We start from the raw sequence: 19,151 nt of genomic DNA on the forward strand, positions 1-19,151 counted from the left end.
ATATATTCCCAAAGACACTGTCAGCTGTCTTTAAAAATACTTACTGGCATATCTCAGCAGAAAAATACAAGTGCAAGTTGATTTAAGAGCTGCCAACTCTGGCTCAGGGTTTATTTTATATTCAAGTTACATAGCCCAGCTTTGTCAGACACCAAATCCATGGCAGGTTCCAGCTCCAAGCACTCGAGCGTTTTATTTAGACCAGCAGAGCCCAGCACAGCTCAGCTGCAGGAACCAGACAGTCATTTCGGTCCTTCCCACTCCAGCCACCAGCCCAGCGCCGCGCTGCCCAGCCAGCCCTCTCCCCAGCCCCTCCAGGCTCTGCCAAAGCCCAAGGCTGGTCTGAGCAGGGCTGATGCCACGACCGCTTCTCCTCTGTGCTGTGAGACCCCTGCCCACACAGCCTGAAGCAGTAACATCCAGGCAGGACTTAAGGGCTTCAGAAAAGAATGAAAGACATCTGGGCCAAGCAATGCTTAGAGCCCCTTAGGCTCTGGCAGATCCATTTGCTGTAGAAGATGACATGTGGTGGTCCTAACCCAAGGTGTTATCCCATATACCCCACTACAAACCAGTTACAAAACCCTTCCGAAAGAGCAGCATCTCTTTGTCCGGTGGAGATAAGGACATGTGGCCCAAGGGCCTGGGGATCTGGCCTCCTGCTCACAGATGACTGTCCTTAGCTTCATCAGAGTGAGGCTCAGCCTTTCCAGCCTGAACTTGAGCAACACGGGAGAGGCGGTGAAGACCTCCATGCAGAGGAACCGCCTCCCACCCAGCAGTCTGGGCCCCTGAGGTCTGAGTTGCCACATGGACATTTCCCGTAGCCAAACACCAGATCCCTCCCCCTTCTCTCCGCCCTGCACAGGCGCATCTTTGGCAGCGTAAGCACAGAGGTATAAATGCTAGATCTTGCAACAGGCTGTAGAAAAGTCTGCTTTTCACAGAGGCTGCTGTGGGACGGCTGGAATGGGCTCTGGGAGTGGGGGACATCTGTCCAGGTTCAGCAGAGCTCCTGGCTGTGCTGGCTGTGGCCCGCAGGAGCTGGGACTGGCGTCTCCCACCCCTGGGAGACAGCGCAGTCAGGCAGGCAAAGGCTCCCGTTCGCTATAGGCAGGCAGCACCACAACCGGTCTGGCTGGCGAAGCATTTGGGGAAGATGCCAGTCTTGCCATTGCAGCGTCCTTCGAGCCAGTCCTCGTTCACTGGGAAAACACAAAGGAGCAGGATGAGCCCTGGCCCACATGAGTAGGGTCAGCAGGAGTTTTCATGGCTGGAATTTTAAGTCTGGCCAAAACCCAGTGCCAGCCTGCACCTCCTGGGAGTACGAGCCTGAGACAGCACTGGGGAAGCCATCTGCTGCCCAGTCCCTCCCTGCAGCAGACTCCGAAAGCCTGCCCCAGCACAGCCTGCAGACAGGACCGGAGAGCTACCTTCAGAGAGAATATCCAGCACGTCTCCCCTGCTGAACTCCAGGTCCCCCGGTCCCTGCGCAAGGTAAGAGTGCTGAGCCAGCATCCGGTAGAGGACGGGTCTGCCTGCGTGGGAGTCCGAGTCCTGCAGGAGAAAGTCAGCACGGAGGTTGCAAGGCAAAGCAGAGATCTGAGCCCAGCCCAGCAGAGAAGCTTGCCACAGCCCACGTACCTGGCAGCAGAGCGTCAGCTTGCCATCTGTCAGCTGCTGCCACATCTTCCCTAGACCCTCCTCTTCCGAAACCGCAGCCAGTTCCTTGCCATCCAAATGCCTGTAGCTGCAGGGGTTCATTAACACGGCTCAAATCATCTCACTTAAAGCCAAGCTCTGAGGCAAGCCTAGCCCTCCAACACCTTCAAAGTCCCTTTGTAAGCCAGCTCTGAGCTTGCCACCTTGCACAATGACATGAGCTTGTCACCTTGCATGCTCCGTGGGCAGAAATGGCACTGCTAGAGAGTGACCCTGTCACCTCCTTGCACGCTTACTTGAGAGGAAGATCCTAAACTCTCCCGACTAAGCTGACTGTGTGTCCCCAGGGATGTCACAGGCAGGGAGAACTCACCCCACAGCCAACTCCCAAACTGCTCTGCACTGATCCTAGTGTATCTCAAAGGCTGAGCTGAGCAGGAGGAAATCCAATATACAGCAGCTGCACCTGCACAGAGCTTTTCCTTCTGTTCCCCCATTTCTCGACTCCCATGGTACAGTTTCCTGGGAGAGACCCCTTGGGCCTCCAAAGCCCATGGCCACACACTGTTCTCCAAACCAAAAGCCATAGTCAGGTTAGCCCTGCAAGGAAGGCTGCGTGCTCACACCTCTGCTGAATCTCTACCAGAGTGCTTTGACTCCAGTTAAACGTTCCCAGGAGACCAGAGGCAGGTCTGCACCCTCAGGGGAATGGCTGCTGCCGTCCCATCACACACACATGCACCGAGAGCCGGAGGGCCCGGCTGCGCGCAGCGTACCTCAGCTTCCCTCGCTCTGCCTGCTGCCCAAACCGCTGCCGCAGCAGAGCCCGCAGGTCCGGCAGAGAGGGCACCTCGCCTGCCCTCACCACCACGGTGCACTCGCAACACGCTCTCAGCACAACAGGTCTCTCCGCGCTGGATGAAGCTTCTCCGTGGGTCGGTGGGATCTGCTGAGAGATGTGGCACTGTGGACAGTCAGGTTATTCAGGACTCTCATATCAAGAGAGGTGACACAGGCACAACCCCTCGGCTCAGCAGAACCACAGAACGGTAGCGCAGCATCAAAAAGCAGATCTGAATTTCAGAGGGGAAACTACAAATTCAAAGCCTGGGATCCCATGTTCTTCCCATGACCCAAGCAGCCTGTTTCTGGGTCCAATCGCACAGGTACCTCCCAACCCCAAACCTGTACGAGCAGGACCCCAGTTCCTCCAGCCAGAGGTCCCCATGTTCTGCTGCCTTCTGTCTGAAGTACAGCTGAAAAAAGATTACTCCGAAAGCCCCAAAAGAGGGGTGACAAAGCCAAAGGGAGCAGAGCTGACCTGTGGCTGGCACTGCCAGAGAGGTGCTGACCCCAGGCGGACACAGGAGCGATGCCAGCTCCACCACACACAGTGGCTGGTAACGACATGGAGGTGCATCAGAGGACATCACCCCAGAAGGACGCAAATAGGAATGAATTGTGGTACCAGACTGACAGGGACAGAAAAGGCCACACAGGAGGAGGGGGAAAGGGGCAGCAGGTCGTTCAAAGGCAGCTCCTTGGCAAAATGGGCTGTAAAGCCTGAGAACGTTGTTGTGTCTGGGGTTCTTGGCTCCTTGGAGGGGTGCAAAAGGGCCCTGCCCTGGTGAGCCTCAGCTTGGGCTGCCTCACAAAATTGTATGGTCACAAACTTGGGAGTGGTGGAGGAAAGCCCACATGGGAGTCTCTCTTTGGAACGGGAAAATGGGCAGAGGAAGAGGTTTTGCCCAGCGATTTTGGGGCAGCTCAGGAATCTTGGAGGAGCTGGCCAGGAATCTTGCACTTTTCACAGCCTTGGTCTTTTGAGACTGTGCCAGCTTTGGCTTGTGGAACACCTTACCTTGAAGCCCATTTGGGCACCAGCATCATCCGCAGAGGCATCTTCTCCTCCGGGAGATTCTGCAGCACAAAACAAGAGCAGAGGAACAGCGCCTGCACTCAGCAGCAGCACCCGGCAACCCTTCTGCAACGCGCTAGCACGCAGGCAGCCAGGGCTGCAGCGGGCAACCAGCCTCCCCACGCACCCCTGAAGCAGGGGCTTGGGCACAGCCTCCCGTAACACCCACAGAGGTCCCTGGCCCGGGGGACTACCTGGCTTCTGCTTCACAAGGAGTCGGCTGGGAGGCACCTGGGCAGGAGGGAGGGGAATCCCATTGCTGATCTTCTGCAACAGAACAACATCAGAAAGGAGTGAGCAGAAGACACCGGAGCCTGGGCAAGGCTGGTGTGCAGGACAGAGCCTGCAGCCAGTTATAAATCTCTGGGTGTAGCCCCAGGGAGTCCCAGTGAGCCCAGTTCATTAACTGGCTGGATGAGGCGGAGTGCTCCAGCTCTCAATGGCCTCTGCAGCTCTCGTGGATAGCAGGGGTGATGCGAGGTTTGGGGGGAGGTTTCCTCTGCCTCCTGGCCCTTGCTGGGTTGGTGCTGGAGCAGAGGGAGGTTGCTCACACTGCGCTGAGGGCTCTCCCCACCATCTGCCAGCTCACCTTGGAATTTGGGCTGCTTCACAGTGAGACATCCATGGAGCAAATGCCCAAGTGTGTGCTATGGCCAGTGGTTCATTCGGAGGGGAAAATATAAAAAAAAAAGTCATAGCAACAGCAGAACCACCGCGTGCTTCAAAAATCTCTCACAGGAAACAGGGGTCTGAGTTCCACCTTTCCACACTGAGTTCAGATGGAAAATGATTTGGATCACATGTGGATATGCCTGTGGTGGAGATGGGAGATGAGGTTTCCCTAAGCCAAAGGTGAGGGTTTAGGGCTCAGGCGCATGGCCTCAAGGCAAAAAGCGGTGCCCATTTAAGAAGTTACCATCCCACTGCAGGAGATTAACCTGCTCTGGCTCTGCTGGTGAACTAGCACAGGTGAGCACTCCTCACCTCCTCCTGTGCTACATCTCGTGGCTGCAGACATCGCAGGAGCAGGCTGGACAAACACACGCCTCAAGCCCTCCATCTCCTCACTGTGTTCCAGCGGCTCAACAAGTCACAGCACGTCAGCTGTGGTGGCTGTTCATCTTCGTGTGCTCCACCAGCCCACAGCAAATAAGAGACACCACCACCCAGACCAGCCTGTGACGCAAGCCGCTGTGGCTTGGATATGTGCCCAAGACCACAGATTTTGCTGTAGAGATCTGATGTACAGGAAAAAAAACCCAAAACAAAACATTTTTCCTGCTCTTAACTGTTTGTTGTTCCAGTTCAAGAGCACTTGGTCTTCACTCCAGGTGTCTGAGCTGAAACACTCCTATGTTTCTCTTACACATTTGTTCTATCCTGTGATCATCTTACAAATAAATGAACCAAATGTACTTCCAGGTTCCTGCCTCACCCCTGGCTGCACAGCTGTCAGCTCACCTGTTTGTCCGTGCTTGAGGCAGGCTCCAGGAGAGAGCTCGGAATGCGCAGCTTCTGCGGGACACAAGGCAGAGCAGAGTGAGACAGGAGCTGCTGCGGGGGCAGACGCAGCCCCAGCCCGCCCAGCCCCATCTTCTGTTCGCCCCGCTCTGCGCTGCTGCTGCCCGTGCAGACCCCCACTGCCTGCTCGCCCTGCTGCGACCCGAACGTGCCCATGGCGGGCCCAGCGTCGGGGGTAGTAGCTCACATGGGTTGCGCTCAGAAAAGTGATGAACAAAATCCAAAGGTCCTTTTGCATCTTTTTCTGCTGACAGCAGTGGTGCTAACGGATTGGCTGCGACGTAACAGACCCAGCACCCACGCCCAACACCCTGCTCCTAAAACGGATGCTGAGGCAGAGAGCCGCAGGGATGTCGAGGGATACCAGTCCAGCAGCATTTCTGTGTCTTCTGCCAATCACTGCTATAGAGCTATTAATTTCAGTTGATCATTATGAGTAATTATGCTCCGCCCCCCCCAGTGTCTATTACTTTACTTTTTTTGATGTTAAATTTCATCTGACACTTCACGGAGCAGTCAACCAGCGCATTCAGATACTTCTGTAGCTGTTCGCTGTTAGCTCCAGGTGCTTCGGGCCGTGCTGAAGGGTTTGTCTGTCACGGAACACGGCCACCTTAACAAGCACTATATCACTATCTCTATTACTCTGTCACTTAGGAATATGCTAAATTCTTAGGTCACAGCAGATTCTCTGTGAGGACATCCTTGCTTTAAAAAAAAAAAAAGAAAGAAAAGCTTGTTCATCTATGCCCACCCTTTATTTCTGTATTTTAACCTGTTATCAGTCCTCAGAGCACTGCCTCTCTTCCTCAAACACCTCACTGGTTTTTTAGTGACCTTGTGAAGCATCTTTTGACTTTTTTGGGAAATATAGGCAGATAACACATTCACTGGCTCAACCTAATCCAGGTATGCACTGGCTCTTTCAAAGAACTTATGCAGATGTGAGAAATGGCTTCTGTCAACAAAAGGTTTTCCATGTTGTCATCTCTTTCTATTCAATCTGTTTACACTACAGTTCCCTGGTCTGCAGAAAGATGTCACGCTTGCTGGGCTTCAATTCCCTAGGTCTCCTCTAGAGCCCTTTGTAAAACCTGCCTCCATCGCTGAAACCCTCCCAAGACCTTCCCAAAGTGAACTTAACTGAGACACTACACTCCAGATAAGGACTGCCCTGTCTCCTCAACTCCTTACGGCTCTCAGTGACAAACACCGCTTGAAATGGCTGTCCTTGGTGAGGTCTGTTACCCTGCACTATTCCACCATAGGATCCTGCATGGTGGAGAGCACAGGTGCCTAGAAAGATGACCTTGTCAAGCTACAGAGGTGAATGGGAGAAGCTGGTGGGGGCCAGGTGTCAGAGAAATCTATGGCTGGTGACTCGTCTGTGGAAACGAGCTCCTGAACTCATCCGCTGCTCTGCGGTGCTACAAGTGGGTCCCCAAGCGACGTGCTCCGAGGGTTGCAGCCAGCTCCTGTTCACAAGCAGGGCTGTGGTCTCTGCTGGTGGGCACGGGCTGGAAAGCCCACCCGTTCTCCTTACCTGCCCATCATGTATGGCTGTAGCCCAGCCGTCTGCTCCTCTCGTCAGCACAAAGACCAGACTGCTGGCTTTCACCACCAACTGCTCCGAGTCCTCAGGGTAGTAATGGGACAAAACGCGGTAGTAGCCTGACTCACTGTCTCTGGAAAGAAAGAATGAGAGCACCTTTGCTAACCCTGGAGTTCTGGTGCTGGATGGCTTTGGTCCAGAACACTGCACTGATCCAAACTGGCACGTGCCAAAAGCTTCAAGTGTTGGGAAATTATGATTTCCGTTGCTACTCTTTGGTCCAAATGGGAACAAAAGGAGCTTGGGAAACACTGATTTCCCAAACGCAACTGTCCCATTTTCATTATACTAATAAACATCCTCCATATCAAAACAATTATTAAACTCAGCCTTGAAGCGCTGTTGGTACAGTATCACCAAAACAAATGACTTTCACATTTTTTGAACCAGGGCTGATTTTGGCTCCACACAGCAGGGCTGGGAGTGAGTATATGGAGGTCTTGTCCTGGGAACTAGGATGGGACAGCTGAGCAACCTCTGCCACAGACCTGGGCAGGTCCCACAGCCTCTCTCTGCTTCCATTCCCCAGCCACAGCATGATCCATGCTTGTCTCCCAAGACTATTGAATCCACTCCTGCAAACTGCCCTGGGATTCTTGCCTGAGAGAAGCCACCGAACTGCAGTGTCTTCTGCAGCCACACAAGGCTTTGCATGTCTGCCACTCACTCCACACTGGGGGAGAAGTGGGTGTGGATCCCACAGAGTCTTCAGACAAAGACATCAGAGAACAAAACATGACCTTTCTGAACAGAAGTAGTGAGGGAAGAGATAGACCAGGGTGGAATTGAACACTTACCTCAGAACATCAGCACTGGGTTCATAAAAGCCCTGTTTCTGTGGGAGGAACAACGGCATCTATTTATAACAGTACTTTATACAGCAGCAGTGCCACCTTATTTACTGTCCCTCTGAATACCACACTGTGGTGTGTCATTGCTTTTGACCACATCTGTCACACTACACTATCCAGAGAGAAGTCTGCTGCCCCACACCTTACCAGGAGGTACCTTTTATCTCCCCCCTCCCTCTCTATCCCATCAAGAGCAGAGTAACAAAGGCTCTTCCCCTGCCCTTATTTCTGCCTGGCTTTGGAAGGCCCCGTGGATCTGGTCTGATACTGTGCTGTTTTTTTCAGTAGTATGTTCTTAACCTGCTGGTGCTAGGGTCTGAGGCTCTACCCAGAGCTCCGTGACGGCTCTGTTCCTCCTTTCAGAGCCATGTCCTGCTCACCTGAGGCCTGAGCGGCTCGAAGCCAATGTACTCATCGTTGGGAATGATGGACGAGATCACCTGCGGAGGACAAAGTAATGACTGAATTCAGGCTGGACGAAGAGACTCTCAAACTTCATGCAAGGTTATCTACTCAGATCTGTTTCCTTCTGACACCCTAAGGTCAGACATAAAGTAGAGCCATGCACATAGCGGAAACAGCAGAGCTGGATTCCCAAAATAGCTTCAACTGTCGCTGTGTTTTTAATCTTTCCAAAGTTTCTTTAAAAGTATGCAAATGAATAGCTTTCCCTTCCCTTTAGTCACGTGGGAGCTCTCTGGCCTGTGGCACTTTTGCTGACTGCACTGGTCACAGCAGGGATCAGAGAAATTCTCTGCCAACCTGCGTTATGGGACGTGACAAAGCACGTGTCTCCCAGGCGCCTGCCTGTCCCACAGGGAATGCAGCAGTGGGTAGGAGCACGCTGGAGGAATGTGCTCCTCTTGAAAATGTCGTTCTCAGCAAAAGCACAACCATGGGGTTCCCTAAGTACCCACTCAGCTTCCTCAGAGTTTAAAGTGACCACAACTGGGAAGGTTTTTTAGCACCAAAGTGCATTTTTGATAGAAGCGGTGGCAATTCTAACAAATTTCAGCTTCTGCGTCCCAGATGCCTTTACTGGCTGCAAGCCCTGACAGTCCTGCTCTTGGGTCTCCACCAGCACAGCGATCAGTGGAGTGGCCAACAGCAATGCTCGCTGGAGATGCCAGAAGGTGGATTTTAATCTGCTTGCTGATAATCTTAACGATTACAGGCCTGTTACCTTAGGTTTACCCAGGAAATCTTTTGAATCCAGCTGTTCAACTTCCTTCTTTCGTGGTCTGAAAAATTCCCCAAAAGGAACATGCATGGGCTCTAAAAACAGACGGTCCTAGGGCAGGGAAAGCAGATAAGGGAAAAGACATCAGTTAATATGAAATGAAACATCACAGCAGTGAAAAGGAAACAGAGCTTCCCTGTGTGTGCAAGATCAGCTCCTGGAAGACATTGGGACAAAAATTACGGCTGTGAACTTGAAAAAGGTCACTTGGGTTCAACAAGCACATGCAAATTAAGAGCTCAGCAGCCACTACCCAGTGCTGAGTCAAAGACGAACTCTGTTGGTGTGGGATGGGTGGGAAGGGAGGGCAGTGGAGTAAGGTTTATTAAACAAATCTTCTAAGCAGTTTTTCTATTTGACTTCAAATGTTTTTTTCTCCTCTGTTCAACTACTGAGTAGCATGCTAATAGCAAATATAAATAATACACTAATGTAAAGCACAAATGTGATGCCAGAAGAGATGATCAGGTTAAAAAAAAGTTATCATCTCTTAGAAAGGATACAAGTAAGACAAGGAAGTATGGAGGTAGCAAAATAATGAACCCGCCAGGAAGAGTGAATCAGAGATCTGCAAGTTGTTCCTGATCATAAAAGAGTCTGACAGCAAACTCTTACTTAGAACCAACCCTGGAAACACTTTCACACTCTTCTTAAGCTCAAAATGAGATTGTCATTAATATCTGAGCTTCCACCAATTGTCACTGAGGCCAAAGAGACTCAAAAACGTCAGTCAGCATCATGAAAAGGGAGACCCTCCAAATCTGCAGTTGTAGGGGTTCTGCACTTCAGCACTGCATAAGGGAACTTGCTTTACAGTGCAAGCACGAACAGAACTCAGCTCCCGGCCAGCGGGGCGAGGAACCAACCTCCCCAACCCCAGAGGTTATCCCCTAACTCTCCACCGCGGGGTTTCTGGGCTTTGGAGCACCCGGGGGTGATGGAGTTACTTGCTTAGCTGAAGCACTGGTTTGGTAAGGCATCGCATGCAAATGGCTTAGAATCTGTCACCAGGTCACCAAGCAGGTGGTAGACAGGAAAACCCAAACACACAGCAATTAGCACATTCTCATCTCATATTTTTTAACTTAAGCCCAATGCACATACCCAGGAACCCACAGGGGTGGTCTTACCTGCACCCGCTCAAGGGCCAGGTCCAGGATTGCTGTTCTCCCTTCAGGTCTCCACACAACGGCCTTCTCTAGGGTGGCTCTGGCCTCCTGCCACTGCTGGAGCCGGCACTGCGCTGCTGCAGTGCTGTACAGCACCTGGAGCGGGCACGGAGGGAGCAGAACGCCGAGGGCTGAGACCCAGCAGACACCCAACGCAGCTTACTGAACTCAGCCAAGAAACAGGGAGCAGGCACTGAAACACCACAGGTGCACCAGCAGCACCAGTCTGCTGCTCCCAGGAAAGGCACTGGGAGCAGCACAGCTGGAAAAACTTCATGATCAGAGTGGAAAGAGATAAACGCTGTACCTAGCTCCCACATGTGTGGGAGCTGCTAGCTCTGCTCAAGGCAGGGAGAGGCACAGGGAACGCCAGATGAAGACTCTGGTACCACACAAATTTTAATCTTACCCTTCCTGCACGTGAAAGGCCAGGAAGGATTGGCTTAGGTTTCTTTCTGCATGCAACTAGGTAATATTTCTTGCTGTGCAGAATGATTCTGACTCCCTTTCACTTAACTGAAAACTATTTCACATTGTAGTGGGCTGTGAATGCGCAAATTGTCAGCTGTAGCTTGTTACCCTTTAGCAGCGTGTAAGTATGCTCAGCGGTGAAGTGGCAAAGCGTGGGAGTATTAGAGGCTGGGTGCTGGGAAGCCTCGATCTACAGGCGGAATTAGGAGTGGGAGATGTCATCACGGGCCAGCAGTACATGGCAGAGCTGCTGGCCTACCAGGCAGAAGTGTGGCCTAACAGAGTCCCTGCCAGCTATCCTGCTGTGTTACATGATGGGGTTTTCAGCTCGTACACTGCTGTGTGGTATCTGGATGCACGCGGTGCTTGGCACAGAGGTGCAGCTAACAGGATGCTCCTCCTTTACTCCTTAATCATGACAGTAGATGATTGCTGTTTGGGGGTGGTGGGGAACGGCAGTCCTGAGCATCTACAGGAACTGCAGAGATGCTCCCTCTCAGAGAGGCAAGGCAGCAGCTCTCACGCAGCTCAGAAGTGCTACAGCCTTGCAAGAGGTGAGTATTTCTGGATTTTCAAACCATTCAGCACATGTCCTCCCCCTGAGAAGATCAGATGCAGCACGTGAGAGGCCGTGCATGGGGAAGGCTGACAGCACAGTCCTGCAGGAGGACTGTATTTTGAGAAAGGAGCTGCAGGTAGATGTGAAAGCGAGATGCAGTTGAATCAGGATGCAGATCCCGACTCTGGAGTGCCAGCACAGCCAGAGCACGTGTCCTGGTAATGCCTAGAGCGTGTGGAGCGAGGGCCTGGGTGTTCACAGCAGCAAGGGCCGGGGCACTCCTGCAGCCCTGCAGTTTTCAGAAGGAACCTACTGTTTCTAGGTGTGTGTGAGCTCAGAGAAGGCAGTGCTGTGGCACTGAAACTGTTAAAAACCATGCGGTTTGGGTAATACCACAGATGCCAAGGACAGCCTCTTCCTGCCAGGTATAAGGTGCGTGAAAATCGACCCAGACTGAATGACGGGTTTCTGGGCACGCTTGACTGGAGCTGCACAATGACTCCTCACTCTTGTGGAAGCAAAGAATTAAATACTCTTTCCTGTACCTGCTTTTCAGTCTCTGTGTGAGGACTCAGAACAGAAGACAAAATGAACCCTCGCAGTAAAGTACAGTTTTGAGGAGTCTTTTACATTCCAAATGTTACAAATATTTACAATCAGTTCAGCCTTCAGTCTCTCTTGACCAGGATGTGGCAGGCTGACTCCACGCGACAGTGTCAGAGCTGCGGAGCGCCGTGTCGCAGAAGGAGAACACAGCGTGCAGCCCAGTGTGAAGCTTAGGCACAGAGGTAATTTTAAAACCAGTTGCCACAGCTGAAAAGACTGGCTTTCATGCACAGAAGTTTATCTTAGAGTCTTCATTAGGGACCAATTTTGTTCCCATATGACTATAACATATTTCAGCTTTCAGAGCTGTGGAGTTCACAAAACTCACATGCATATTCACCCGCATGTAAGTGTAAATATTACATGCATAGATAAGCTAAAAAATCCAATATACAATTTCCTGTGCATCTGCTCTGAACAACTGTGCTTTTAAAACTGCATAATTTGCTAAACTCTTCAGAGATGACATTGTTTTATGACTTTCATGATTAAATTCCTCTAAAAAAAAAAAGTGCAAGCAGAAATTTTTCATTGTTCTAATGTACCGTCTTGAAAATCCCTTGGGTTACCAAAGCTTACTGCTGAAAACCTGATGAATACCCCCAAGAGAGGGGAAGGCCTGCTGAGGCAGGCTGACTCTTACCTCCCATGCATAGAGTATGTGCCTCAGCCCCAGCTGCTTGTAATCGATGAAGGGATTTTTTCTCAGATGACTGAAGGCCATACGATAGTCTGAGAGAGCTTCTTCGTACCTACAATGCAGAGGTGGCATCAGAAACCGAGACTAAAAAAGCTGAAGGCTCTAATTAAGAAGTTCAAAAATCAAGCTGGCAAAAAAAAAACCCTATTCTTCTCTGTAGCCTGGATGAGGAGAGCTGCACCAGAGACACGTGTCGTCTTGTGACTGCAGAGAGCCCCTCTCCTCTCCCTGCTGGTAGCCAGGACAAAAGGACCACGGTGTGTCTCTCCTCCAGGCTTATCTGCCTGTTTTACTGACTGAGATGAACAGTAGGTTTTGGTAACTGGAATAGTTGCAATTCCAAGGAGCAGAAAATGAGAAGAACAAAGATTAACAAGTGCTGTGAGCTCCTTGCCCAGCTCGCTGCCGGCAGCGCTGTCCCAGCAGACGCCTCGGGGGAGAAGCAAGGACTGATGGTGAGCAGCAAGTGTGGCCAGAGCAACGCGAGCAGAAATTTACAGAAACTCTAAGGATAAGGAGAGAATGAGTCTGAATTTACACCAGCTATGCAAATGGAACCAAAACAGGTTCCCACTGAGGCTGCAGGTGGTGAAATGGCTGTGAGGGGACCTAATAAATGCTTACAAATATCTGAAGGGTGGGTGTCAGGAGGATGGGGCCAAGCTCTTTTCAGTGGTGCCCAGTGACAGGACAAGGGGCAATGGGCACAAACTGAGGCACAGGAAGTTCTGTCTGAACATGAGGAAGAACTTCTTCCCTCTGAGGGTGACGGAGCCCTGGCCCAGGCTGCCCAGGGAGGCTGTGGAGTCTCCTTCTCTGGAGATATTCAAGACTGGCCTGGACAAGGTCCTGTGCAGCCTGCTGTAGGTGACCCTGCTTCAGCAGGAGGGTTGGACTAGATGACCCACAGAGGTCCCTTCCAACCCCTACTATTCTGTGATTCTGTCATTCTGTGACCAGAGAGAGCTCTACAGCCATCGCCCGGCCAAGAGCCAGTGAGCAGGCCACGAGCAGCTGCCCGGGTGGACGTGGCCGGGTGGGAGCAGGATCTGCTGAGGGACAGAGCTGGGGGTGCTGGTCGCCGTCACCTCCTCGGGCGGGGGACAGCTCTGCCAGCCAGGCTGCCCCAACCTGCTGCGCAGCGGGGGTGCTTGGGGCAGGCTCCTGCGCTCCTGCGGCTGCAGCACAGCGCTGGGAGTGGAACGCTGGGAGCAGAGCGGAGCAGCTCCAGCGTGCTGACTGGGGCTCCGCCATCCCATCCCCAGCTGCAGTGCTGCTGGCAGAGGCACAGCGCGTGCAGCTGCTTGACGGGCCGGCTCCCAGTGCAGAACTGCTCGCTTTAACTCCGCCCCAGAAACACAGTCATTCTGCAGAAATTAAGGTTGGGAAAACAACAGGAAAGAGAATAACTGAACTTCAAAGGTAAGAAGGGATCTGTAAAATCCTCCATCCACCTCTCTGAGCGGGATGTCGCTGTGATTTAACGGTGGAAACGATGAGTAATCAATCCCATGACACTAGTGGAGCAATCCCAACATTAAATCAGTGAGACTGAGACCAGGCCCACAAAATCTGCTGTCAGCAGAGAGTGGGAGTCAGCCCCTGCGGGCAGACTGCATTTCTAGGCAGGCAGGACTCGTGTGCCACGTGAAGATACACCAAGCAGCGCAATTATATTTTTTTCATTGCCAAAGAAAATCTGAATGGCAACATAACCTCCTGGCAGCCCCGCATACAGGAGCAGCTTCTTCCTCTCTGTGTACGGGACAGTAATGTCGAGTATTAGCCACTCTGGGGCCACAGAGTGGTGCAGCTCGTATCTTCTCAGCCTGATCAGAGATAAGACTTGCTGACCTGCGACAAGGTTTACAAGGCCAAACTGGACTTAGGAACTGTTTAAGATTGCTGGAAGAAGTGAATTTTAGAATGATAAAATCATTTAGACTTAGGAACAAAGTATGACTAAAAGGAGAAAACCGAAGACTGCAATGGATGTGCGCCTCACTCACATTTCCAGCTGCAGATGGACAAAGCCTCTCTGGAAGAAGGCAACGGCAAGGGAGTTGTCCTTCGCAATGGTTTTATCGAATGCCTAAGGAGAAAACCACAGACACAGCCCAAGGGTCAGTTAGGATCTCTCCCGTCGATGCCTGGGTACACGCACCCAGCCAGAAGCCGTCCCGGGCTGGTGACCAGCTCCTCTGGACGGACAAGCACAAGGCTGCAATCCGGGCTGAGGGGCAGCAGACAGCTCCAAGTCACCGTTCAGGTCTTGGCTCTGTGCGAGCTGAGCTTCAGGTTTTTATGCTTCCTTGGTAAAATGGACTGGACATGATTGAGCTACATTTGCCCTCCAGCTTCTTGTAATGGGAAAGCTGTGTTGCCTGGAGCAGAGTTTGCCCTGGCAGTGGGACCGACCAGGCTGGGGAAGGCTGTTTGAAGCAGCCTGCGGTGATGAGTATGTGAAGGGAGACAGCTGATGGGCTTCATGCTGCACCTACAAGTCAATACTCCAGGTCCAGTTTCCCAGCTAAATCCAGGCAAGCATTAGCAACGCTGGTAGCGGCTCTTGGATGATGGTTCAAAGCAACACTGCGCTGGGCAAACCGTCCTAATGTCCTCTGAGAAAGCTTGGAGGTGTACTCCTTTACTTCTCATTGCAAAGAGCTGGTTGGTAGATAACGAATCCAGCCTGAAACCTCAGACCTTCCCGACACTGCCTAGGCAGGGATCGCATTGCAGGGGCAAAAATACATTGCAGGAAGGAGGTCAGGGAGCGACTGTGCCTCCCAGGGGGGTGGTGGCTGGCTTCTCCCAGGACTCGACAGCACGCCTTGCTTTAACAGTCTGCTCTACTGTGCTATAGCAGAGAACAAAAAACCCCAACCAACCGCTGACCTACATGGAAGCATAGCCGAGCTTTTTTCCAGCCAGTGCCCATTCATCGGGGCTAATGAGACTCTCCTGGGGACCACGGTGCCACGCTCACTGTTACCCGCACAGCAGCCGCCCTGCCCGGGGCTGTGGGGCTCTGCCCTGGCCCCTCCAGCACCGCCCGAGCTGCTCTTTAAGCTATTTAAGAAATGCTTTATACACGTCTCCTCAGCGGGCCGCCGACAGACGGACGGACAGACAGACGTGCTAGGCGCTGCAACAAAAAGCTTCCTCCTCAGGGCGCGCCCCCATGGGCACCAGCGCAGGCAGCTGCTCTCCCTTCCCCAGGAGCAGCGGTTCTCTGGCGGGGCCGTCGCTCTTGGGCAGCCCTGAGCATGGGCACTCGGGGCTGGCCGGGCACCCAAAGCCCTCCAGGCACCCAGGGTCCTCCCCAGGCACCCAGGGTTCTCCAGGCACTCGGGGCTTTAAGGGGCCCCCAAAGCCCTTTGGGTACCCAAAGCCCTCCAGGCACCCACGGTTCTCCAGGCACCCAGGGCTTTAAGGGACACCCAAAACCCTCTGGGCACGCAGGGACTTATGAGCACCCAAAGCCCTCTGGGCACCCCGGGCCTTAAGGGGCACCCAAAGCCTTTTGGGCACCCAGGGCTTTATGGACACCCAAAGCCCTTTGGGCACCCAGGGCTCTCCGGGCACCCAGGGGTCTCCAGGCACCCAGGGTGTCTGTGGGGCCCCCCGGCCGGCAGCCACCGCTGCTGGCCCTCGCGCCGTCAGGGCGGGCTCGGTAAGAGACGCTGGGTTTCAACCAGTTCGAGTTTCACCGTTACCGCCCTCAAATGGACGCGGGGACCCCCCCCGCCCGCCTCGGCCCCCGCTCACCCGCCGGGCCTCCCGGGGCCTGCCCGCCAGCAGGTGCACGCAGCCGGCGTTGAAGCAGACGCGGGCCGGCGGCTCCGGGATGCCGCTGAAGCTGTCCAGGGCGGCAGCCCAGTCCCCGCCGTCGGCCGCCAGCACGCCCAGGTGCCAGCGCCGCACCAGCTCCCGGTACGCCATGGACGGCCGCCAGCTGCCCGCCGGGCCTCACCTGCCCGCCCGGCCTCACCTGCCCGCCGGGCGCGGCCCCGGGGCGGGGAGCGGGAGGAGGCGGCCCTGCCCTGCCCCCCCCCCGCCTGTTCCCCGCCCCTCCTCGACCGGACCCCGGGCGGGCACCCGGGGACTGCGGGCTCGCTCAGCCGCTGGCAGTGACGGGCAGCTGAGAAGCCACCAGAAGAAAGCCCGCGGCGCCGCCCGTAATGCTGGGTTTTGTGGGTTTTTTATTAATTACCCCACGTAGTTATCTCACGGCTAGACGCGCGGCAACTACAGTAAGTACGGTAGGCATCTGCGCGCGCCGCGCTCTGGTAAATACGGTAACGCCCTCCTGCTCCGCCCCCCCCACTCGCTGAGGCGCCGCCGGGCCGGGCCCCGCCCCTCAGCGCGCCGCCTTGCTGCGGGCGACAGCGCCCCCCGCAGGCCTTGTGCGCTGGTGCCCGCGGAAAAGAGAGCCGATGGGGGCTGTGGGCTGGGCGCGGGGGGTTCCGGGAGCGGTCGGGTTTGCCGCACGGAGCGGTGGAGCGGGTGCGACGGGGGAGATTTTGAGCGACGGACTCCGGAGTTCCCGTCGCCGCTTCCGGGTTGGTGCTAGGTGAGTGGCCAGAACCGGCGGCCGCACCGCGGCAGCTCCGGGCCGGGCCGCGGCTCCACGGAGGCCCCAAGTCGCGCCGCCGCCGGGCCCGCTTCCCCGCGCAGCCCCACGGTGGGGAGGAAGCGCGGCCCGGCCCTGCGCGGAGCATCCCGGCGCGGCGCAGCGGACTTTGAGCCTCGGCAGCCCGAGGGGAGCGGCGGGGGGCGGCGGCCGGGCCGCTCCGGGTGTACACCGTTCCCAGCCCAAATAAAGCCACGAAGTGTCTCGGCCTCCCTGGGCGGCGCGCCCCGGCGGAGCGCCAATACGGCAGCGGCGGGGTGCGCGCCTGCACCTGCATTTACGGTAGCCCCCGCGCTCCGGCGCGCGCAGAGGCGGTGGCTCGGGCGGCTCCGCCCCTGGGCCCCGGCGTGAGGCGCGGCCCCGGGGTGAGGCGCGGCCCCGAGCCCGGTGGTGGCAGGGCTGGGCGCGCTCCCGACCGGTCCCGGAGGCGCTGAGGGGGAGCGGGAGCGGCGCGGCCGGCGGGCGAAGGAGCGCTGGGGCGGCGCGGGAGGAGGAGGAGAAGGGCGCGAATGGCGCACGGAGGTTACGTACCTTACGGTCTTTGCGTAGCCACCATGCGTAATTACGTGGTTTACGGTTAACTGAGGTGAATTAATTGGGAGCTGTGGATGGAAGCCGCGGGAATGCGCCGCAGTCCTGTCACAGCGGCTGAAGGCTGGGTCTTCAGACAGCTCGGGTTTAAACAAACGGGCTGAGCTCCCCGACACCCGTTCTAAGCGTTTTGGAAAATGGAGGGAAAATTCAGGGGGACTGGAAATACCACGAGCATCATCCCCACGTGTGGGAAGATGAAACGCGTCCGAGGAACACAGAAAGAGCGAGTGCGTTAACCTGGGGGCAGCAGCAGGAATAAGATAAAACGACCATGTAAAACTTCGTAAAGAATTAGGTGCCTCACAGACAATGAGCGTAGAGATTAAAGGCTGAACAGCGTATGCTCGAAAAGGAGATGAATCCCACCCCCCTGAGCGTTGCTTCCTGGGAGAGCGTTTTGAGATCTGGTTAAGTCAACTGATGCTATCGTTAGCATCACATAATTGACATTCCCTGAGGAATTTGACTAGAGTGTGGCCTGACAATTTAATTAAAGGTGGTGGTGTAAGGCAGCAAGGCAAAACTTGAGAATGACCTTAGGAACAAGTCCTGCATCTCGGTCGTTAATTGGAAGACATAAATGAGTGGGCTTTTCCAGTCAGCTCCTCCGCTTCCCAGTTCTTTGTTCAAATACTAATACTTAAATTATCCAGAAGAATGTTTATAACCTTTGTTGTTAAAGTTTATGGGTGACAGCCAGGCGGGATGATCAGTCAGACGATGTTACTGCTGCAGCCTGGTCTGACCTTCCCGGTTAGATGGTTCCATGGGATAAGGATCTGTAAATAATGAAAAAGACTATGGGAAGTCTAGAAAGCAGGGTAGCTTCCTACCACAAACACAGAGGTGGCAGAGAATGGCTTGCAGGATTGTGGGAAGAGTTGATTTGATTGGGTTTTTTTATTTTTCTACAGAGGATTGAGTTGGAGTGATGGTGTGTGTGCACATGGTGTTGTTAGAACAGGCTACTAGAACGTAATCTCCAGTTACAGTAGCTCTGAAGTAAGATATGAAAATACTGGAGAGTTCAGAGGAGGCCACAAAAATGCTCTGGTTCTGGAAAACAAGCCATGTAATGGACTAAATGAACTTAGTTTATTCAGGCACATCCAAGAGAAGAGGGCTGAGATGTGACTCAGCCACTCTGTGGAAATCCATGCCTATGGGAACGTTATCTGATAGCTGAGTGTTTTCAGTCTTTCCAACAAAGGCGTAATGAGATCCGGTAACTGAAACTCGAGGCTACACAAATTCTTTTAAATATGACACAATTTCCTAGCAGTGGTGAAGATTAATTGTAGGAATAGTTTACAGGAGAGGTTAAAGGATTGTCATCATTTGGAGCTTTTAAGCTGAAATGATAACAGTTTTGAAGATGGGCTTAAACCTGAAATGTTGGGCAACTTACTGGTGCAGGGATGCCCGTGTGGTTGGGGGGAAATCGGTGAGACTATCAGTGAGTCACCTCCTGGGACTCCTGTGTACTTCTTAGGCTGCTTGGCTGCAGAAATAGCATGCTTTTTTTTTTAATGTTGCTTAAAGGGCTGTAGTTCTAAATTAAGACAGGTTTAAGCAATCTTGCGCTTTTGGATGAACCTCTGTTTCAAAGGGG

General features: G+C 53.8%; 2 protein-coding genes across 4 annotated transcripts in view; one reads left to right on the forward strand and one right to left on the reverse strand.

Moving 5' to 3' along the window:
• Window positions 1-100: 100 nt before the first annotated feature.
• Window positions 101-16,317, reverse strand: NOXA1 (NADPH oxidase activator 1). 3 transcript variants are annotated; one of them, XM_075439724.1, is made up of 15 exons: window positions 16,081-16,317; window positions 14,319-14,401; window positions 12,253-12,361; window positions 9,935-10,069; window positions 8,748-8,855; window positions 7,945-8,004; window positions 7,511-7,548; window positions 6,645-6,786; window positions 5,042-5,095; window positions 3,775-3,847; window positions 3,524-3,582; window positions 2,439-2,608; window positions 1,645-1,750; window positions 1,434-1,557; window positions 101-1,205 (listed from the first exon to the last, which is right to left on the reverse strand). In XM_075439724.1, the coding sequence occupies exons 1-15, from the start codon at window positions 16,252-16,254 to the stop codon at window positions 1,108-1,110; spliced, it is 1,533 nt and encodes a 510-aa protein (XP_075295839.1). In that variant the 5' UTR covers window positions 16,255-16,317; the 3' UTR covers window positions 101-1,107. The 3 variants fall into 3 exon arrangements, with proteins under 3 accessions (XP_075295839.1, XP_075295838.1, XP_075295837.1); XM_075439723.1 differs by having other exon boundaries at window positions 2,439-2,611; XM_075439722.1 differs by having other exon boundaries at window positions 2,439-2,626.
• LOC142363606 (uncharacterized) overlaps window positions 16,253-19,151 on the forward strand; it is a 20,616-nt gene continuing 17,717 nt past the window's right edge. Inside the window, exons 1-3 of the mRNA XM_075439321.1 lie at window positions 16,253-16,327; window positions 16,550-16,792; window positions 16,886-17,202. Coding sequence (XP_075295436.1) covers window positions 16,253-16,327; window positions 16,550-16,792; window positions 16,886-17,202 — 635 coding nt within the window. The remainder of the gene's footprint in view (window positions 16,328-16,549; window positions 16,793-16,885; window positions 17,203-19,151) is intronic.

Source organism: Opisthocomus hoazin, chromosome 19, assembly GCF_030867145.1.
Source record: "Opisthocomus hoazin isolate bOpiHoa1 chromosome 19, bOpiHoa1.hap1, whole genome shotgun sequence".
Taxonomy (NCBI): Eukaryota; Metazoa; Chordata; class Aves; order Opisthocomiformes; family Opisthocomidae; genus Opisthocomus; species Opisthocomus hoazin.